At 40.8% G+C, this 24,154-nt stretch overlaps 1 protein-coding gene across 1 annotated transcript in view; it reads left to right on the top strand.

The window, feature by feature from the left end:
* LOC138304104 (arf-GAP with SH3 domain, ANK repeat and PH domain-containing protein 1-like) overlaps positions 1-24,154 on the top strand; it is a 1,221,419-nt gene that overhangs the window by 971,453 nt on the left and 225,812 nt on the right. Inside the window, exons 23-24 of the mRNA XM_069243851.1 lie at positions 11,822-12,053; positions 12,282-12,443. Of these exons, the coding sequence (XP_069099952.1) occupies positions 11,822-12,053; positions 12,282-12,443 (394 nt within the window). The remainder of the gene's footprint in view (positions 1-11,821; positions 12,054-12,281; positions 12,444-24,154) is intronic.

Raw genomic sequence — 24,154 nt, 5'->3', positions numbered from 1 at the left:
GGACATATAAAACACACCAGCACATGTCCTACTTTTTAAATAAACTGCACTCTGCCCACTGGGCTGCCTTGCGTCTACCTTAGGGGTTACTAACATGCAGTAAAAGGGAGGGTTTGGGTCTGGCAAGTGGGTGCACTTGCCCGGTCAAAAAAACAGTTTAAAACTGCCTGCACAGACACAGATATGGCTGTCTGACACATTTTTACAGGGCTACTTATGTGGGTGGCACAATCAGTGCTGCAGGCTCTGTAGTAGCATTTGATTTAGAGGCCCTGGGCACACATGGTGCACTATACTAGGTACTTACTAATACATCAAAATATGCCAATCTGGATAAACCAATCACCCATACAATTTAGGCAGAGAGCACTTGCACTTTAGCACTGGTCAGCAGTGGTAAAGTGCTGGGAGTCCTAAAGCCAGCAAAAACGAAATGCAGCACACAGTCAAAAACAGGAGGTCAGAGGCAAAAAGATTGAGGATAACCCTGCAAGGTGGCCATTTCCAACATCAACCCTGGGCAAAAATGAATAACTACCCATGATGTAAAGGCTTGCTACCACTCATGGTCCAGAACATACCACCTAGAGACTTCTTTAGGCAGCCGGAAGTCTCTTCATTTATTGTAAATATACCCTTGAATAGAAAGTGTTTAAAAGAGCAGAGGTCCAAACAGGAACCTTGGAATCGTAGTGGAACAATGGGAAGGCTGCAGCTTTAGTGAGCAGAGGCATGAGGCCAGGAGAACATTAGCTCCACAGAGGGGAACAAGCACCTGTCAATATTACATTCATTAGATGCCATGCCACGCAGTAGGTATCACTACAGGACCCAACCTATTTGCATATAACATAATCTGAGGAGAGAAGCAGTCTCCACAGCTGTGGAAAGAGGTGAAGCACAGTCATTGTGACAAACCTGCATTGTGGACAGGCTTTGAGAGCGCACGATTGTGGCTTATGCTTAAAACTTAAGTGGCTGAAGAGTTCTAAGGCTATAGTCTTGGACAGAGAAGTAGTGGAACTACAAGACTTGGACTCCCCTGCTTGTTCTTCTTTATTAAGCGGTGCTGACAGCAAGGTCCACCTAAACCATCCCTAGATACCTTTATTACAGCTATGGAGTTACTATATAGAGAAACCAAAAGACAGAGGTGGCAACAAGGCCTCTCACAAATCATACAGACAAAAATGATGGAAGAGCATTCTGTCAAGTCAGAGAAAAACTGTAGAAAGTGATGCCTATCCAAACAGAGATATGCTTTCTGGCAGACAATGGAAAAAAATTATATCTTACTAAGGCATCACAGAAGTTACAAAGACTAGAACTGAGTGCTCAGTTATGTAAAGAGCATTGAAAAACAGATATACATATTCCCCAACTGTTAGGCATGAATAATAAGAAAGAAGGTGCTCTTTTACACTAATCAAACAACTGGAGCAGAAATCAGAATGATTGGATGGCTTCAAATCGCAGGAGAGGCCAAACAGTTTTCAAGCACTGTCAACTCTCCAGAAATAATAAAGCAGGCCATGTTAGGCAAGTTATCATGAAAGTTGTAGACAACATGACATAGGTCATAATGACAAATACAACCGAAATTTATAGATCCCATCAAAGATTGATACCAAGCTTCCATGAAAGGAACCACCCAAAACCTGCAATAGTGCCAATTCTCCAATTTGAAATAAAGGAAAATATGCAGCAGTTAGCACGAGAGGTAAGGCAAACACGGTGGGCAAAAAATCAGATTTTATTAGGTTTTAGTAGCAGGAACATTTGAACAAAGGAGGAGCATTAACAAGGAGAACATTAGAAGAGAGAAAAATAATATACTTATCAGGTTTTAGACCCATTTTCCATTACATTTTGCATCAAAATTAACTCAAATATTATCCCAAAACCAATAGAAGGATTATAAATCCTGCAAAATTATTTTGGAAGGGGCTGTTTTATAGCGTTCCCCAGATAACTCCCAACACCGCACATCCTCCATGCAAGAAATTGTGGCACTGGTTAAGGGGGACGAAACCCTACTAAATCAGCAACATCAGTTCTTGTTAAGGTGAAGTTACAAGCAAACCCTCAATTAGCATGTGCTCAACCCTCTAGTTGCTCAGCACAAAGCGGTCAGACTTATCGTAGAAGCAATGTCCAAGGTATTTATGCAGTGATTCACATAGTAATAAAGTGAAACATAACACAAGAAGAATCCCACACCATGTGTCGGATCTGCTCCTACCACACTTGGACTGGCAGAGCATGTTCAGGCCCACTTCAATGGGTCCAGGACTGGGGTGTTACCACTTGGGGGGGGGCAGGACTCGCAGCTGGCATAGTTCAGGTGCTGGGTTGAAGATAAGTAAAGCCAGTACTGTCCCTGAGGCTTCTGATTAGGAGGCCAGCCAACTAGGCCTTGGAAACACTCTGGTCGTCCTGGGTTCAAGATGCAAATGCAGTCCTTGTCACTCAGGAAGAATGGCAGCAGGGCAGCACAGCAGGGTGGCATACCTTCTTACAGTAAAGCAGCACAGCAGTCTTTCTTTGGAGTCTTACCCAGGTCCAGATGCATATTGAAGAGTTGGGTCTAGGAGTCCAATATTTATAACTGGTGTTCGCTTTGAAATAGGAGAAGATTCAGGAGGTTTCCTGTTTGGAATTTCCTGCCTCCCAACCCTCACCCCAGACTGTCTGGGGTCACAGTAGACTAGTCTCAAACTCCTTAGCGAGAGTATTCTGGCAGGGCCTTTGTGATGTCAGGTGTGGTAGGTGACAGCTCCTCCCCCTTGTTGACTTAGAGTGGCCCATTCTGCCAGCACCTATTTTCTCTTTCTCTCACTGTCTGTGAAGAATACACAAAGACCAGCTGCCAACTACACCTAATCATGTGACCCAGGATAGAGGCAGCATGCACCAAATGGTTAGGGTGCGAAAATGCTAACTTAATAAAAGTGGCATTTTCAGAATTGTGTCTAAAATATGCCTTTACCATTACAGAGGGCTTCAAAGTACAATTCTTTAGACATCAAATATCAAACTGTCTAGCTGCTCCAATGTGAAAGTTATCACTTATTAAATGTAATAAGGTAATCCAATGTTATCATATGGCAGAGGTAGGCATTGCAGTAGTGATAACCTGATTTAAGAGTTTTTCACTACCAGTACATCTAAAACATCAAATGTACATGTACATAAACTGCACCCTTCCTTCTGGGCTGTTCAGGGCCTACCCTAGGGGTGACATATGTATTAGAAAGGATGGTTTGGACCTGGCAAAACATTTATGTTGCCTGGTTTAAATGGTATTTTAAAACAGCACACTCTGGCTCCAATAGTAGGCCTGAGACATGTTTGCGTACTACTTAAGTTGGTGGTATATTAAGTGTTGCAGACCTACTGGTAGTATTTAAGTTGCAGGCCCTGGATACATGTAGTAAATTCAATTTGCCAATTGGATGTAAACCAATTTTACCATGTTTAAAGGTTTGTTTAAAGAGACAGTGCAAGACTTTTAGCACTGGTTAGCAGTGGTAGAGTGCATAGAGTTCTAAGGCCAGCAAAAATGAGATTGGCAAAAAAATAGGACAGGTGAAGGCAAAAGGTTTTGGGGAAGGACACCCTAAGGCTGACAGGTCTAACACTCCCCCTTTAGAAATTTGAAAACAAAATACATAAAAACTGAAACCCACAAAAACTATTTACAGAATCTAAAATGAGACTGTGATACAGAAATGGTTAAACAGCACCACCAGAACTTGAAAAACATGCATCATGCACCGATCATTCAAAATAAAAGTCTTTCAACCGATTTCAGTGGACCCACTTTCTTTTTATCATTATTCAACTTTAAACCTTAACACTTCATGGTTTGTTGTGGAATGACCTCTAGTATTTCCTCTCCTACATAAACACCATTCTCACCATTGCCTAATTGGTTGTGCCTCACCACAAGTCTGATTGTTGTCCAGGTACATTCCCTCTGCACTGTACCGCACTTTCCAAATCAGTCTCTACAGAACACAATCCATAAAGCCATGTTTCTGATAACTATGGAAATCCTTCCATTGACTATAATCCTTTGGATTGTGGGCTACCCAGCCTGTAGCAGCATAAACCACCATGCTCCTCAAATGCCACACTTTATCATAAGACAACCTTATAGAATGCTTGATCATTTGCACAAAGATAGGGTTTCATACTATCCAATGTCACATGTTATTGTATCCTGTATTTTCAGACATACCCAACAACCATCCTTAACTTATACCTTCTTAGTACTCCTCGTTTGGTCAAAATACAGCTGCCCAGGTTTTTCTGATCCTTTCATTTTGACTTTAATAGACCACAAGCCTTTACCACTACAAAAGGAGCTAACGTAGGAGCCTCAGACACCTTTTTCCTACAAGCCCAATTTGTTTTCTTAACCTACACTTCTCATTCAGATCAACTACTCAGAACCAATTGTATAGCACCTTTAATCACTCTGTTAGTGTTCCTCAGTGTCATTATCACTTGGATTGTACAATGAGGGTGTTTCATCAATTACTCAGACCTTGCTAAAACATCTCAATGTCCTTACCAGACATAAATTGTACCCCATTGCCACTAAGAAGAACAGATGGTTCTGCTTTTCACTAAGAAGAACTGGTTGTTCTGCTTCCTCATGAAAAATATCACAGATGAATTTCAATACCTGTCCATATGAATTGTCTTAACAATACTTCTAACAGACCTTCCACATAACAAATCCCTCATAAATGGTTCCCAACCTGCACACCTTGGTGGTCTCAAAGTTTTCACTGTTTTATCTACTGACACACACTGGCTGAAATCCCTAACCAAATGCTCTGTCATTGTCTAAAGCCAGCCAGCAATAAAGACTCGTAATGCCTTGCTTGATCTGAACAGTAACTAAATTGCCTTTTTGGATGATTGTGAAGTAGACAGAGCAAACCATCTGCCTGAAAGAACCATCACAGTTACTTGGCTTTTAAAAGAAATGGAACACCTTGAGACACAAAGGCCTATATTTATACTTTTTTAGCGCCACATTTGCGTCGCTTTTTTACGCAAAAGCGGCGCAAACATACAAAATACAATTGTATTTTGCAAGTTTGTGCTGCTTTTGCATAAACAAATTATGCAGATGTGGTGCTAAAAAAGTATAAATATGGGCCAAAATCTGAAAATCATGAGACCGAATAATTAAATTGCAGAATAGATTGCAAAATGCACCACGTTTTGATACAATTACATGGAATGGGAAGCTATATTATTGATTATTGGCAATGTATTTGTTGTGAAGTTGTGCCAATCAAAGAAAAATGATCCAATTTATTGGACACTGTTCATCATTCATTATGTGGATGTTTATGGTATAAGTTATTTATAAAAATATAAAATATATCCTAGCTGACAAAATGCAAAACAGATATGACTATTCTCCAGTGAAAGACCCTTAGAGATGAAAATGCTAGAAACTAGAGCAAAAATTGAAACAAGAAAAGGGGAGTAGTCTGATTAAAGACCAATTCCCTTCAGGCCCCAACCCACACCAACTATACTCCTTTTCAACAGAGTCCTGTGGCAGAAGAGTGATAGCCACAGGGAATGGCTAAAAGTCCTTCTCCAGTTTTAACAGTAATATGCCTCCCCTTCCCCAGAGGAAAACTCAAATTCTTCAGGGGTAATTTGTGACAAAAATGTGTTTTATTAGATCATTCTGCCCTCTAGTGGCAGAATGTTCAAATAGCCTAATAGCCTTTCGTAGCTGGTCTATACCGGCAATTAAAGTCCTGCTCCCTTCTTAAAGGGAGGAGAGGGTCTTGTAATGGCCAGTATAGCCCGCTACGGTGGGCTCTGAGACTATTGTAGCGCACTAGTGCTACTAAACCTACGACAAAATGCTACTCACTAACCGATGTGTGGAGGTCTACACCTTCACCTATCCTATCTTTCATGTTTTGGGATCTCCACCCCTACTGCGGAGATCTCCTCTAATGTAGGTACACCTTTTAAAAGCAAATATGGGAGTGGGAGGGGAAGAGACTTGCTAAAAGGGCAATACTTACAACTAAAGGGAAAGAGTTTTGGGAGGACTAAAGAGGGGTTAAGGAAGGGCAAAGAAGTGGCTTATGGAGGGATATGCACCCACCCACAAAAGGTCAAGACCTTTTTTAGTCACAAATTTGCACTTTTATTTTACTACAGCCAAAAGAGTCATAACTGATTACATTTACTCCAGCTCCATCCATGGCTACACACAGGTACTGCAACACCCTCCCAGAGAAAATGATAAAGGTAGGAACTGAAAATAAAACCCCATAGGAAATAATGTTAAAATAAATTAATTTACTTACACTTTAAAAAAATATGTAGACATGTATTTAATGTAAATTATAAATATTATTTTATTTAAAATGTTTTATAACCTTTTTAAATTTAACAATCAATGCAACTTTTAAAAAAAGCAATTCAATTAATTCAAACTTTCCAAACATACCTTTTAGTGCCTTTTTTACGTATAAATAAATGTAAATATTTTGCTTTAGCTGGATGTTATTTTTTAAACCTTTAAAACATATTTTAATTTAATATACTGGGACTAATATTTCTTTAATTAAAAAGTACACAATAGTGCTGTAGCATTTAAAAAATATTTTACATTTAGAGTACATACATAATATTAATTTACATTAACATTGAACTTACAAATGTTTCAATTTTGTTCACTTTAACTTTTCAAAATGTATCTATACTTTACCATATAGAGAGATCTCTGCCCGCATATGTGTGAAATGTCACACACATTCATAAAGTCACTACTAATAGTAACTTTACGGTCGGACATGACATTTTTACTCACAGAACATATAAGTTTACACTTTTGAGTAACTTCACACTCTAAAATGGTGACTAGCTAAAAGCTGTAAAATGTATTTAAAAGGTGTAAGAGTAAAATTGCATATGCAAATTTACTCATGTGTAAGTTCACCTTTGTGAATAGCCCTCTGAAGATGTTTTGTCCATCAATAAAGGCTTAACAATTAATCATTTTAATGAGATGCTAAATACTGTGCTTGCAAGTCTTTTGGTAGTGGTACATGATAATAGAATGATGGATATGGATATTTGAAACTCAATCGCTTGGTAAAATCATCAAGCATTATACCCCAATGATCATATGGACCTTTGGTTGTCAAATTGAAGTGTCGAGCAGGAGCTAACATCTGGAATGCATTTCAAATACAGTGAACCCAAAAAGATTCACAATGACGACAAAAAGAATATTATCTCAACCTCAATGGTTTATTTTTCAAATTATTAGGCAATCATCAATCAGCAAATTTGGCAACTGGTTCAGAAAGTATATTAATACAGCCATAATATTCAGGTGCTCTAGTATTCTGAATTTTAAGTATTAAGAAGTACAGGAAAGTAACAAACAAACAAGATGTAAAGAAGGCAAAGTATCCAAATGATGTGTTCTTTAAAGAAACCCACTCTGTCTAAGTATAGAATAAGGAAAGTAGGGATTGCTAAAGAGGAAGGGAGAAGGTATCAGCATAATGTAAACCTCAGGTGAAGTTCAGACGAAATGAACAAGTGTCTAGCATAAAGCTTTTCTCTCAGGGGAAAGCCCCGATAGAAAGATCTGCTATCTTGCAAGTCTGGATAATGTTTGACCGAAACTACCAATGAAGAACTAATTAAAAGTGCAGTTGAAGTTTCCAGAACATCCATAAGTCACTTCCACAGTCCAAAACCAATCCTGTGGTGACATTTGCCACGAACCAGCAAACTCCCCAAAATCCGACTCTCACACAATAAGTTGCAACTTCCTAGCACACCAGGTACAGGAGGCTCCTTTCACTGTCTTCTCTTCAAGTCTGCTGTCAACTTGCTTCTCCCAGGCTTGACTATCCATCTAATACATAACAATAAACCTTTCTCTAGCTCACAAGGAACCCAGTAACACACCTGCAGAAGAAAGGAAAACTGCACACTGGCAAACTTCAATATATGAGAATACTCAGGGCTCAAAGTCAGGCTACCTTAACTTGAAATTTAAAGATGGAAGAACAGAGCAATATTGTTATTTCTTAGCAGTCAAATGATAATTATAAAAATGTGAGTGCAATCATTAACTATGATTATATTGATTCTCATTCAACTAAGTATAACTTCTCAATAGGCTAATATGTTGTGACCTAATACAATTCTTGCTAGAATAGAATGCAAATTAATGAACATCAGGCGCACATTGATTATATGAATCACACGTAAATACATATAAATGATATATAGAAGTTGGAGCCTAAAATTACACTGCTGTAAAATGATGTGTGAGGGTCAGGAACAAATATTTCTCTTGCTTTATAGCTCAGTCCTAGATACAACCCAATTTTCAGAAATATATTGACTAAGCAATAGCCCCCAGTAAGCGAACTCTGGTTGTGGGCAGCTAATTGGCCGAAATATTAGGCCCCCTCTTTGAATAGGCTCAAATATTAAAGGAAAATCAAGACAAGAAGTCTTTATTGAAATGATGTAGGAAAGAATCTTAGGAAATAAGCTAGTGGTCCGAGATCAAGATACAAGAGCTGCACATCTGATCATGCATCTGCTTCTCATTTAAAACTGACTACACTGAGCTTCAAGAGGATGCGAAAGAGGGGTTAACTGTTTTGACCAATAGAATGATTTCAGGCAAATGAAAACCTCTGGCCACAGAAGAAAAAATGCTCTCTTTTTAAAGTTTTTTAATCTTTTGGCAAGTCGGACAGTACGATGATGATGTAGACCATTGTCGCAAATGCTTTTCTCCTTTGAAAAAAACGTATGGAGTTAATAAGGGTTTGGTTGACCTATGCACAGACACTAACACAAATGTATTTAGCATTGAGGAGTGCAAGCAATATTCATATTTTTTGTAGATTATCCTAACACACACATAGATTTGTTTTACTGAAAACGCCAAAGGTTAAAGTGACATTATAATTATGAGTTGAAGTGATGTAAGAACTAAGGTTAGAAAACCCAAGCTCTAAGGTTAGAAAACCCAAACACCACTAAATAGTTTACTCAATTAACTGTAACTTGCATCCCCATCATGCTCTGCTTCAAACCTCACATATTACCTTGGGTACCCCTAGTGTTTAATTTGTGCCCATGTTTTCCGGTGCTCAGCACCAGCACTTATATCACAGGGCTGGGGCTATAACATTTTTCTTCCATCTCTAGTGGGCCTGATAAATTATCAAAAATAAATGTTCCTGTCATTTGAGTAGCTGCTGGTATGTTATTACAGACTGGCCCACAGAGGTCCAGGCATGATTAGTGTGCATCATCACATTACGGAAGTCAGCACAGCTGCCTGTCATGAAGGCCAACATCATTAATTAATTACAGTAATCACAATTGGATATTTGTGGCTGAGCTAAGGCGAGGTAGGCTGGGGCAGCGCAGGGCGGAGTTTTCACTGAGGCGCGGCACATGAAGAGCAAACTAAAAGTGTGTACGTACCTTTTGCCCGCCTTGCTGCCTAGATCTGAAAATGGCTGGCTGTAATTCCACATTTGTCATCGTGCTCGTCGCCCACCACCAACTCCAGTCTGACTGGTTGCATATTGACGTGCTGCACAGGCTGCACTGCACTTACCAGCATCCTAATTGCTAAATTACCGCAGTGTGTGTCTGGCAAGGGCAACATTACAAGGATGAGCTGTGCAAAAGTCACAGACATGGCATGGAATGACGAATAGTGGACAGGTGTCTGGTCTGTACCTCACTGGTGCTGATTGCTTGCTGCTTCTTGCTGTTTGCGTGCTTGAGACATGGGAAAGGAGCCCAGATTTTAATCCCTGGGTTTACCACCGTGTGAGTCATGGCCTCCCAGCACATCTGGATGTCCATCTAACAATTATGATTACATTTGTAATCTGGGGTCAATCCTGGCTTCCCTGCTACACCAAATAGACCATTGACAGAGACATAAACCATTGTAAGCACTGGCTCCTTGCTGTAATATGGATTGTGCCTGAAAAAAATGTCAGGTAGTTTGTCCGTTAAGTGCTCGTCTGTCTTCGGTCAGGGGGGCGTGTGCCTTGTAAAACTGCAAACAATTATATGTAGATTCTGCTTGTCACCATTCTTCTAATCTCATCCCCCATGAATTAAGGACATTGCATTAACCCTTGCATTAAGGACAAAGCATTAGCCCTTGAAGCCAGAAAGGTATCCCCATCTAATCATTACGACTGAATTGCACAGTGTAAAACAGGAGAATCATACTGGGGATCAATCTCAGCTTCCTTGCTAAACCAAATTGTGTGACCTTAGGCAAAGGTCAGTGCCATTGTCAGTGCTGAGCCCTTGCAGCTTATTGTTGTGTGTGTTCTTGCGATAGAGGTGGGTGAGCTGCAGAAAGCCCAAGGTCCTCTTGAAACCTGGAGTGCAAAGCGAGATGACTTTGCAAGGGAGAGACAGTGAAACAGGTTCGAAGCCCTGGGATAAGCAGTACCCTCTGAATTCCAGCAAATCTGGATGTGTCTGCTAGTTATGAAGTGCTCCTCTGTCTATCCATGGTAAGGGTTTGCACCATGTAAAACTGCAAAAAATAAAATATGGATTCTGCTTGTCACACCTGCACTAATCTTATGCCCCGTGAATTAAGTACAAAGTGTTAACCTATGATGTCAGAAAGAAATATGCATTTTATTTGATTGGTGAATTGCAGAGCGTGAAAGTGGAGAATTTGGGGTCAATCCCAGCTTTCATACTTGACAAAATGAAGTCATCATAGGCAAAAACTTTACTTCACTGAGCGTGCCGCCTTTTTGTTAATTTTCAGTTTGAGAGCACCTTCAAAAACACCAGTTCTGTGTGTGAGCTGCACAAAAATGTATGGTGTCTTGACTTATTACACTTATTAACCTATGTTGCTCCATTAACCTTTATCTAGGCCACATTATAGGGTCCATATCGCTAAAGTCAATAATGGAAGTGGGTAGAGCAAACAGAGGATGTAGGTGGAGCCAGGAAAGTGAGTGGAGGCCTTCTACGAAAAAATATGGGCACCTGCACTTGCTATTTTACAAATTAAGCACTGGTAGCCCATTACTCATCAGTAATGTGAACAATATTGTTCTTTAAATCTAATGAGTAGTAATGTCACTAATTAAGCCATTCTACATGTCATGAGTGATGAAATATGTGAGGTCACAAGCAATGCATGCCTGTGGTGCCAGTTTTAACATACTGATGGCTCATCAGGGGTAGTGCGAGTTATGAAAATGCAATTTAATTTTATAAACAGTTGTGGACCCCCAGAGGTCGAGAGACCAATAAAGGCCTACTCCACACGATATAAAAATGTGCATTACTCTACACCATTTATGTAGGACGTTGTGGTCAAGTGGGAAATGACTGCTAGTTCCTCCTGAATTTAGCAGAAACAGGTAGAAGGTCGGGATTTTCCATCTCTGGCTTCAAACTATGGAACAAATTACTAGATCAGTTATGCCTAAATGAACAGTTACTTTCCTTTTGAGAGAACTTATACTACAGTCTGTTTTGTTGAGTAGACTGTGATTTTCATCCCACCCTTTTTCAATAGCTTTGTTGCCTTTGAGTTTTGATCGCTATATAAATGTCATGACTGGTTGTTTGATAGTTAATGTAAATACCTAATATGACATTATTAATCTGAACTACAAGGATATCTTACATCCAGTTCCTTCCATAATAGGAACATTTTACATTAATTGAGAGTGAGATAATTTTGTGACCTGCAATATATCATATTTCCATTTTTTTCTAGTTGGGCCCTGTTAAAAAGGAGAGATCTTTACGACCTTATAGCTGCTATCCGTCACCGTGTGGAGCCTCCCAAGACCTGGGGACATTATCAAAGAGAGGGAGCCAGGCGCTGCAGGACCAGCGGCAGGACATCTATTCGGTGCCATCCCCTCATTCCCGCCGCATGGAAACGCCCTCCACTCCCACTTTCTCATCTTACACGCCTCCTCTTCCACCGAGGAATGCAATTAGAGGTGGGGCTTTAAAATGAATATAAGGGTTAGACGTTTTTGAGAAGCAAATGTTCTGTGTTGTGGTCCAAAGTAATACACATCCCTAAAACTAACACCAGACTATTAAATGCATATTTAATGGTTGCATAGTCCCCTGCGTGATAGGTCTAGATCACTTGCATTTTTTGTTCATCGAGAACCAGTGCTTCATCAAGGCGAGCTTTAATTTCCGTTCTTCGTTTTCAACAGTTCCGTGTGTGCCACCACCACCCCCACCTCCGACCAGTCCATCTTCATCGTCAAAGAAGATTCCGCCGCCGCCGCCGCTCGCTACAAAGCACAAGCGAGCCTTGTCGGAGCCGTCACCAGTGGTTCCACATAGCCCGCTGAGCCAAAGCAATGTACAATTTGGTAAATACACGTATTACTTCTACGTAAATAAGCCTTGGCATGGAAGGATGAATGAGCATAGTGACAGATTGAAGATTATGGAGTAAAAAAGTCAGCAATGTGGTTAAGGGAAATTCAGTGTGCTACTTTGAATGATAGTGTCGTGGTTTGTGAAGTACTCTGATTTTGGCACTTGCCTCCTTGTGATGTACTAGAGGATGATCAACAAACTTAATGGGAACAGATAGTGCTTAATTTGAGCAAGTTGGGGCACTGGCACTTATTTTAGGGGACTGGTACTTATTTTTCTGCATAAGACTTTCACTGAGAGCAAGACGGAAAAACAAAGAAAGTGGTAAGACGGAGGAATAGAAACAAACAAAAATTGTCTCAAGGGAGCAAGCATGAACCTTTTAGAGCAGTGGCTCCCAATCTTTTGACTCCTGAGGATCCCCACTGAATCACTACTGGACACCAGGGACCCCCAAACAATTTGTACGATTTAAATTACAAACATTAACAGTAATTTGCAAACAATGCACACTAAACAAATACTTGCATTACTAACGATATAATTATTTTATATTGAAAAAACATTCAAGAATAGAAACATTTCAATGGGAAGGCTAGCGCTGCATCTCGGTTACTAACTTTTCAATGCTTAGTTTTATTTAGGAAAGCTGAATCCTCAGGTCAGATTCAATATCTCCAAGCGAGTTCTGTTTTTATTTTTTAGGTACATGAGATCTGAGAAAGCCTTTACACATAAACATGTGGTGGATGAAGGAAGCAAAACCATAAGGGCCTCTCATGTCTCCATAGCCTCTCTGTGACATGTAATTCATTTTTATTATAGCACCTCTCATACCAGTGTAGGGTGTTGGAGCATTTTACAGGGGACTACAAAGTGTAGGATTCAGGTCATCTACATTGACAGGCATTTTCTAAGAGTGCTTGGTCTGGAGAAGCACAAACTCAGGATTCAGAACATAACACAGTGGTTAGCATTAACTTTAATAATAAGAAGCTATTTCTAGGCAAGCAAATCTTTTTTTAGCAGCATAAGGAAAATGAAAGATTGGGGAAAAAAACATAACTTTTTAATTTGTGCCATGCAGTTTGCATGCAGTTCTTGGAAGGCAGTTCATAGCTCACTGCACTAGATCATTATTGTAACTTATGAACTGCACAGTAACAAAAGAATCTCTGTAACAAAAGCAGTTACCCACTGTGCTAGGCACATAAAATACTGCTCTTTGCCTGATACACAGTGTTAGCAGCAGGTATAATAAACATCTGCGCTACCTTGGATGAGTCAAAACTGCCACTAGACAAAACTCTCATCTCGCTCCAGCGGGTACATTAATCACCAGCGTTATTTTGACTCCCCAAAAGCTGCTGGTTGTACAAGGAACTTTGGAGAGCTTTTAAAAGTGCTGCACAAAGAAAGTAATAAACATAAAAACACGCATGCACATGTTTCTGTGAGAAGCCCCAGCTGAAGAAGTGCCTTCCTGCTGGCCCAGGCCTGCAGACCCTCTGGGAATGTGTCACAGACCTGTGGGGGGGCCACGGACCACAGGTTGGGAACCACTGTTTTAGAGTGAGAGAAAGGGAGAGGAGTGCCTGGTAGTGGGTTAAATGAGTACGAGAGAGATCCGGCATTAGGCAGCACTCATTCTTTTATACATTAAGCACTGGGAACAAAATTCTGATGATGTGTAGAGCTTGATGAGATGTGACAACAACATACTGAGAGTAATACCGAGAAACAAGCCTATGTTGTATGTGGATCAGAACACCCAGTTATGGAAGGAAGCAGAGTCACTTTTGAATTGTTATACCAGTGGTTTTGTAAGGCCATTTGTGTTATCCAATGCACAAGCTCCTTTGTATACATTATTTACTTCATGAATGCAGAAAAGATAATTACATAACAGATGGGTACTTGTTGGAAATGGGGTTTGTGGTTGGTTGGGGTATGCACCTAAGCTAGGCAGAACCCACCAGTCCAGTCAGTGTATGTACGTTACACACCAAAGATAACCTGTGCTCACCCTCTGGTAGCTTGTCACTGAGCAGGCAGGCTTATCATCAGGGCAATGTGTAAAGCGTTTACGTAGCACACTCACAGCAGTGACACAATAAATACACCACAAAAGGAACGCCACGAGTGATTATAAAAAATATGTTTCTCTATCTTGTATATATCATAAGACCATAACAAGAATCATGAATGCTGTGTATTATGCATGAACCATATATCCTTTACACATTATAAATAAATCATGGATACTTAGTATACTCGGTATGGGTATTATACCTAAATCATGGGTATTTCTCATATTAGGCATGAATAATAACTCTCCTGCGCATGATGCCAGTTAGAGTAGGAACACAAAAACATCACCACCATATAACCAAAGGACACGGAAGCATTGGGGCCCCTATTATCCTGGCTAATGTAATTCCTGAGGGCTTCTTTAGAAAGAGGCTTAAGGCCTAGAGCGCAAAAGTACAGGCTCTCTTAGTACGGCCTTAATGTTAACCCTGAAGCAGTCCCCACCAGAACTATGTTTATGGGGGTAGGAAATCCTTGGCCACACACAAGGCAGGCACTTCCTTTAAGTGCTGTACTGGTGTGGGGCAAGTGAACTGTTCACCGAGGTGGTCTCACGCCTCGCTCCCTGTCCACTGTCCTGTAAGTAAGTAATGCCCCCACAGTCTGTTCTTGGGAGAAAGGGAAGGAGCACCACCTCAGTGCCATGCGGAGGGATCTCACTCAGTCCCTCCCACGTTCGATATACACATTAGCAGCCTCAGAATGGGGATCATGCCATCTTATCCAGCCTCGCTCGCCATTTGAGGCAGAGTACCATCACAGTGACATCTGCCGGTGTCTCCTCCTGTCACTGGGTGCCGCATCCCAGGAACCTTATGCTCAGCAGTTTAGCGCCCCTGGATCATGGCAAGTCTGAAAGGGGACACATCAGTCCTGGGGCCACACTAGCTTCACCAGATGCTGAGGGAGCGCCAGTCAGGCCATGGCAGTGCCGGTCCGTGATGAGACACTTGTCCTGGCGAGGTGCATAACACGCAGCAAGGGAGCACTAGTGGGTCAGCCACATGCTGATTGAAACACCACCCCACTGCCAGACTCACCAGGTACTGAGTACTACAGCAGAAGCAGAAGGAAGGGAATCTTTTTAAAGGCCCTGGGATTCCGTGAACGGGCCATCAACAATCAAGCACTTGGCGAACACTGGGGTCCAAGCAGTCCAGCTCTTCAACCTATGTTGAAAAGTGGTAGTCCTTTCTTCAGCCCAGCAAGCAGCAGGCAGTAGGACGGCACAACAAAGCAGTTGGTAGGGATGGTGGTTTCTCCTGGCAGCACAGTAATCCTCTGGCAATGTGTAGTTTGTAGAACCAGCAGCTTTTGGTTACACATCCCACACAGTGTCAATCTAGCCCAAAGTCAGGGAGCAGCTGGCAGTAGGGCAACAAGCAGAAAGGCAATCCAGTGAGTCCTTTAGGCCACCTAGCAATTAGCAGGGCAAAAGCAGAAGAGCAGTCCAGATGAGTCCGTAAAGCAGGGCAGAAGTCCTTTTGGCAGGAGTTTGGTGCCATATCCCAAAAGTACTCTGCAAACATGGGATCAGAGCCCCTGTACTTATATCATAAATGCCTTTGAAGTAGGGGAGTGACTTCAAAGGAATCCTTTCAAGTGTACAGCCCAGCACTGGCTCCAGACATCTGTAGGGTATAAATCAGCCATTTGTGTCAGAGCAGGACACAACCTATACAGACCAGCCCAGGTGGAGAGTGAGGTTAATTCTTGCCAGACTCCTGTTAAATCGAATACGCCTATGACCATCCTTTCCGACCCTGCACATACCCAGTATAATGATTTCCGCTCTAGCCAACTAAAAGCCCCAAATTTGACTAAACCAGATGTCACTTTAGCCGACCACCTAACTTTAACACACTGATTTCTTGGAATGTTGCCGGTTTGGTCTCTAAGTCCTCCTGCCCGCTTTGGGGCACATTTATAGATTTATTTGATATCTGTTTATTTCAGGAGACATGGGCAATGCCTCAACAATTCCATGCAGGGTACATGATTTATTTTTTATACTGGACACTTCCTCAGGCAAGGGCAGCCCCCTGGAGGAGTTTGGCAGTCTGGATTAAGACTACACTTTGTTGTACAGTTAAGATGGTCCCTTTGAACAGTGCAGATGCCCTCTGCATTTCTCTTGCATTTTCCTCTTGTGATGTGTATTATATTTACACTGTGTTTTGCAGATCCAGGGGCAACAGGGCTGAGTACCAGGTAATTAAATTAATTGCGGCTCACTTAGTTGATCTACATACAAACCCTTTTATAATGATTGCAGGAAATTTCAACTGCAAGTAGGAACCTCTTTCTTCCCTCCAAGAAGACTTTAACAGTGAAGAAGATTGTGCTTGGGGCATACTGGGGCTTTCACTTCCACCGTGTAGCAATGGTCTGCTGCAGTACTGCAGTTGAATGCGTTCACTCTCAATGCTGGTCTTCGGGCCTGCAAAGGGAGATCTAAACCTGACAGAGTGAGGAAACACATATACTCGCTTGCACTGCTCCAGCCTGATAGATTACATTCTTTTGGGTATCAGGTTGTGGCCAGTCTTACATGAAATGGTGGTAATCCCAAGGCAGGACAGCGATCACAACGCTTTGTGCCTAACACTGGAAGTGTTGGGCACAAACACTCCCTTTAGGCCCTAATGCAGTTTTAAATCAGAGACTGGTTCCTGCCAACAGTCAGTATAGGCTTAAGTGGAGAGTGGTGGCTGAGTCAGAGGAAACCCTTAGGAAGATCTTGGAGGTTGTGACTGGCAGGTTGGAAGCTGTGGCAGGCGAGTCAATGCCTAGTGTTTGTTTAGACTCTATGAACAATGTTTGTACAGCATATAACTCAATGTCTGCATTGATTAAGACATTACTCACTAAAGACTCTCGAGGTGTTAAGGCAAGAAATAAGGACACTTCCTGATATGTTAAGTCCTATAGAGAAGCAAAGTCCACCCTGCTGGGGTCTATAGTGACAGGGTCTAGAGACGCTGTAACAGCAGCCAGTAAGTCTTACAAAGATACCATCTCCAAAGCCAAGAGAGATTGGGAATGTAGCCGATGGACCATAATGTTAAATGTCCCTAAAAGTTGAGACTACTGTACCTTTTGGCGGGTGGTAGCTGGTGGTGAATTAGGAACTTCTACTGTACTTGAAAATAATATACCATCAGATGCTTAGGTCAAGTATTTTACTGAAATATATAGTGGGGATGAATTTCGATCATTATCTAATCAATGCCCTAGAGCTAGGAATCAAAACGCAATCACAGATGAGGTATTATGCCAAACTGTAATCGTGGGTGAGGACCATATGTGGAAAAGTGATAGCCAGTCTGGGTTCCCTCCTATTAAGTCTCTTATTGATGTAGTGCAGCAGCAGGTACCATGTATAACGGATACTGAGATCTCCAAGGCTGTGGATAGGATTATGCCTAACAAGGCCCCAGGTTTGGACAAAGTCTACAGAGACTTGTTCAGGATGTTCAAGGACATCTGGTGTCCCCTTTTTTGTTTTATTTCTTAATGCCCTATTGGCGGAGCTCCGTTGCCTGCAACATGGGCAAGAGTGGATTTAGTCCCTATTTTTCAAAAAAGTTGTAGATAGTTTCCTGCTAATTACAGGCCAATTCGCCTCATAGTTAGTGCCCAAAAATTATTCTGCAGTTTTATTTTGGACAGGGGGAGCAAATGGATGGTAGATGCTGATGTCTTGACCCCATTGCAAGCTGGCTTTAGAGAGGGAATAGGTACAATTGGCCAGGTTTTTTGTCTTCAATTGTCATACTGTAAGTATATTTTTCTGAGGGGTGGGGTCGACTTTGTTATCTTTGAATTCCAATCAGCCTTTGATTTAGTACAGAGAGAATCACTTTGGAGGGTTCTGGCAGAAGTGGGAGTCATTTTCTTCAGGCAGCATGGACTTAAAGTCAATGTGGGCAAGACCGAATATATGGTACTTAACCCCTGCCCCACATCTCGCCGAACCCTAGTTCTTAATGGTGAACACCTGGAGCAGGTCGGGATGTTTGATTATTTGGGGTGACCTTTTCTGATTGTTTTGGTTGGTTGCCACACAACCAGAAGTGTAAAATAAAACTCAAACAAGACTGTTTTGAGAGCCCAACATGCATCTATATATCACCCAACCTCCACAGCCCTTGAGATTTATAGATGCCAGATACTGGGGGCTTTCCTATATGGAGCCAATCTGTGTGGTTTTCTTGATGCTGGGAGGTTGGATCAAGTAGAAAATCAATTCATTAGAGGCTCAAATAATCTCCCAGCAAGTACTACATTGTTACCATTATGGTTAGATCATGGGTTGAGGTGTATGAATGACGTGGTGACCTTGAAAATTATATTGTATTAGCTGAGAGTATGGACGGTTCCAGAGCTGTCCTCTGTTGAAAGACCCTAGAGGAGGTCATGAGGTAGTCAGGGCTAGCAAGTTCTCTTGGCTGAGTGCAGTTAGGGACCACGTGAGGCAGATTGGGCTGGGCAATCTTTGGTCTACCCCAGGAGACACTGTATTAGTATCAAAGCAGGCTTTGAAAAGCGCCTTTTGGCAGTATACTGACCAACATACTCTAAGTTCCACCAAAGTGGGTTCCCTAACTGTCTCTTTTACTAAGTTTAAAGTCGAGTATTAACTGGAGTCATTCCTGGATGAGATCAAGCCACGCCAAGCTATGACCTCGTTTGTCAAATTTCATCTAGAGATTTTGCTAACTTTGCTTCCACTGCCTCATGGGAATGTAAAAGCTCTGATCCTGTTAAAACTTGCCCATTTTGCCCAGGTGAAGTTGAAACGGCTGAACATATTGTTTTATTTTGTCCAGGCTACCATGGGTACAGGAGGAGATGGATATTGCCTCTCTATCGCCATCTGGAGCTGAGAGAGTATAAGGTTTTGCACAGAGCTCTTAGAAGTGGCAGTAGACAATGTATTGTTTTTGCTGTTTGTAGATATTTAACATCCACCTGGAGACTTAGACAGAGAAAGTTGCTTACCTGAACCCTGTTTTTATACATGTATTTTAATTTTAATGGTTTTATCTGTTTTTTATGGTCTCCTTTAATGTTTTTGATGCTGATTCATTTAAAATGTATCTATGTATTTTATTTATGCTCTTTAATGGCCTCTGGACAAAATAAATACTTTTTTAATCTTGAATCTATACAAATGTAAAGTGTGAACGGCCTCTCCCTCTCCCAGCCCAGGAAGACTATCAGTAGGCAGATGAATGCAGATGATATCCCTCGTCACACCCAACAGTTCCTGTGTTGTGGCTGTCTAGAAAGTTCACCAAATGTAACAGTCACTCAGCCTCAGATGCCGATTAGAGTCAGGCTGCAAAGCACATAGGGTTATAAGCACAGAAAAATGCCCAATTTCAAAAATTGAATTTTTAACATAGTAATTTAAAATCCAACTACACTATAGGACTTCTCAACACCACTCCAAACGTACTAAACTTGGTAACGCTTCTCCTTTCAGATCAGAAATAATCACTTCTAGGTGTATAAAGGAACTCCCAATGCTAACTTATGAGAGGAACAGCCCTCACAGTAGTGAAAAACAGAATAGGCTGTTTGTTACTACTAGGAAATGCACACCAGAAGAGTACATGTCCTACCTTTTACTTACACAGCACCCTGTCCATAGGGCTTCCTAGAGCCTACCTTAGGGGTAGCACCGGTGTAATAAAAGGGGAGTTTAGGACTTGCCAAGTGTTTTAAATGCCAAGTCAAGGTGGCAGTAAACTGTGCATGCATGCCCTGCAGTGGCAGCCCTGAAACAGGTTTGAAAAGCTACTTCTGTGAGTGGCTCAATCCACGCTACAGGCCCACTAGTAGCATTTAATTTACAGGCCCTGGGCATATGGGGTACCACTATACAAGAGACTTACAGGTAATTGAAGTATGCCAAACAGGTGTAAGCCAAACATACCATGTTTTAGGGGAGAGAGCACATGCTCTTTAGCACCGATTAGCTGTGGTAAAGAGTCCAGAGCCCCAAAGCCAACAAAAAAGCAAGCCAGAAAAATAGGAGAAGGAAGGCAAAAAGTTTGGGGTGACCTTGCAAAAAGGGCCAGATCCAACAGTAGGGTTCAAACAACTATGGACAAAGGTTTCTTTACAAGCCAGGCTGTGGTAGTTAGCGCAGGGATCCTGTCCCACCCTCTGGCCTCCGGAAAAACTGTGTTGCACTTTAAACCCTTCTTTTACTGTGGATGTCACTGATATGGAATTGGGGAGGGTGGGATTTTGCATGTCGATACTTGCCTGACCCTGATATGTGGTCACCGTATGTGAAGGCACTTCACATATGGTATATAAACTGTGTATAAACCTTGGCATAATGCATGCACTGATTGGTATCATATATTCTCCCTATGTAAATTATTTACACCAATGCATGCACTGATGGGCAGCTCTATCTACTATCTCTGAAAGCATGCACCGTATGGCAGCATTCATTTTTCATTTATAAGCCATGGCATCAATATATTTGCTGTTGGCTTTAGTACCATCATACAGTTCATAAATCGAGGCATAAATGCATGCATAGGAATGTTGTATGTATTGTATCCTTGGGTCTTTTAATTGTCTCTTTCTTGTCACCAGGCTCTATTACCTCCACAAACTATACCATGTTTTAGTGTACATGAATTAGGCATTCAGTGTATTATTTACTGTTGTTATTTAAATTAACAAATTGCTTATGGCCACCTTCTGCCTTTCTTAATCATGTCTAAAACTCATCAAGTAAAAAAAGAGTTTAAGAATTATCTCAAATCAGGTGTGACTGTTATTGCAGCACCTACTTAAGCACAATCTATCTACTATATATGGTTGCCCAGGTTCAGAACAAATGACATTTCAAGGTGGCAGTTGCAGGTAGCTGAGGCATACAGTCTAAATGGGACACCTTTGTAAGTGATCTTAAGGAAGATCCATGTAAGGAGATTGTGTACTAAATTCCACATCAGTGTGATCACATTGCTATTGTGTTGGGTATGTCGATCTATGATCCATTACAGTCCAAAATGCTAGGATGGGCACTATATATATATTTATTTTTTAATGACGAGAACCTGGCCCAGGGGCATCAGAGTATTTTACAACAGAACCAGTCTATTTCTGCGATGCTAGTTTGTTGACGGTTCACTTGATAAATAATTGTAGAATTTGTTATGTTACTATTTATAAGGAGATTGCAAGTATTTTGGTTATTTTTTAAGGACATTTCTAATATTCAAAATACCGCTAGTGCAGTGGTTTATCATTTAAATGGAAAAGCCAGGTGATATGTACATATGGCTTTATATATCATTATATGTTACATGTAAAATGTGTGTTTTCAGTTTTTCATGGTTATTTTAGCCATTCAGCCAAGAAAACACTCACAGGCAGAAGACGTCTGTTATGTGCATTGTGCATGGCGGACGGTTAAATTAACTTCCAACAATATTGTGCCACCTAATTCAACACCAAGAATTGTTTTAAGCAAGGTTACACTTTGGCCCCCCTATAGTTTTAATGGAGACGTTGGGGTCAGATAGGGGTTGCCCGCCTAATTTGGGAGGAAAAAAAAGTATCATTCTTGGCTTCTGCCGACGATCTGCTGATATTCTCGGAAATGCCTATTGGCCTTCAATTAAACAACTTAAATAGATTTCATTTGGAGAATGGACTAATTGCCAATTTATATAAAAAAAAAAAAGTATGATTTTTGGAAAGATACCTAAGTTCACAGGGAGGGTCCTTGGAGATGCTATGGTCGAAATAGTTAAACAATATGACTATCTTTGGATCACATTCGGTAGTAAGCTATCATGGTTTAACCATTTATTCATCAGGAAGCATAAGTCAGCCATGATCACTGAATCTGTCACAAGATTTGCAAAATTGTTCAGCAGCAAAGCAATCAAACCAGCATTGAAATAATTAAATATGAAACTTATTCCATACTTGCTATTTGCTTCTCCAGTGTTATATCAGAAGAACATTGCGAACCTTGACAAAACGTTTATGCAATGTGCTCAAAACCACCTTCATTTTCATATGGCCACTCCTCACTGTGTCATCAGGCTAGAACTATGTCTAAAGTCTTTAACTTCACTCCATCACAGAAGCACCATGAGCTACTTCTGTGATTGTGCTATAGCGGATCCATCATCTCTGAAATTTCTTAATCCATCAATTGAAACTACATATAAGGATCTAGAGTTGTACCCTCAATTGTGGGAAGATATAAGCTACCTGCTGTAGAGTAGCTGATACCGTTAAAAAACATGGCTTGCAAAAGCCTATTACATGGAATTTTCAATGCTAGCCAGAGGGACTCTGACTTAGGTCAGGTCAAACTATACAACCATATTGATTTAGTTTTTGATACCTTTTCCTTGCTGTGTCAAGAATATCTTGGTTCAAACCTGCCCGGGTATGTTCAGATTACATTTTTAAGATACAGACTATTGCAGTGGTTCCCAACCTTTTGACTTCTGTAAACCCCGACTTTATCAATACTGGGACCTGAGGATCCTCCCTGAATCATTTGTGGAATCCAGGGACCCCCCACTGAGTCATTACTGAAAGCTGGGGACCTAATCTGTAATGTTATATAATTTTCTAAGCAGTCACTGACCCCCTGAGAAGGCTTTGCGGACCCCTAGGGTCCCCGGACCACACGTTGGGAATCATTGGACTATAGTATATTCTGAATTATGAGTTTGAGTAGGAATGGAATCCAGAATTCAAAGATAACAGTGTTTGTCGACTTTGAGGACACATAACAGAATCCTTCCTTCATGTTTTAGGTACTTGCATCAGACTTTTACATTTCAGAAAGAAAGTACTTGCGACCTATGTTCAATATGGCAAATCTTAGATCTACTGTGGTGGCTGTTAGATCCTGTTTTAGTTTTAGGTAGGCTTGTGCAATATTATCGCTAGAAAACCTTTTAGATCAGGCTTATAAAATATTATCTACTTGATTTTGGCATCAGGTTTTATACTCTGTTGCTAATTTTCAATGTATCTATATTTAATTAGTCATCATCATAATTGATCATAAATTTTAGGTTTCGGCACTTTTCATGGAGCTTCTTCATATGCTCCCGAAAATCAGTTCTTATAGTTTTTTAAAATGTCAACTAGGAGTCTATTGAATAAATAGTTGGAAAAGGGAATAGCTTAGAAATATTAGTGCACTATTGCATTGGTTGTTTGATATTGTGGTTGTGTTACAATAACAATGTTAAATATGCTTTAATTAGGTGGATAATGCACCAACATTATTATTGTACTCTGAATGAATTTATTTTCATTTAGATTCGGATTCATTTACTTTTATTGCTGATTTTAATTAGGTTATGGTCCTTCAATTTATTTTCGACATTTCATATGTGGATAATTTGTGCATTTTATATTTGCTACTATTGATTTATAAAATACATGTATTACCTACCTACCATTGTGAACTAGACACACAGTTTCAAGTTTCAAATAAGCAATTGTACATTATTAATCCAAAGGATTATCCCCACATTGCTATCAGTAACTGTACTTACCTCAGCACTGGCACTTAAAGAAAGCAGGAAAACAAACAAGC

The sequence above is a fragment of the Pleurodeles waltl genome, chromosome 7 (assembly GCF_031143425.1).
Source record: "Pleurodeles waltl isolate 20211129_DDA chromosome 7, aPleWal1.hap1.20221129, whole genome shotgun sequence".
NCBI lineage: Eukaryota > Metazoa > Chordata > Amphibia > Caudata > Salamandridae > Pleurodeles > Pleurodeles waltl.
Note: the sequence above shows the minus strand (reverse complement) of the source record. Positions and strands in the feature narration are given on the sequence as shown.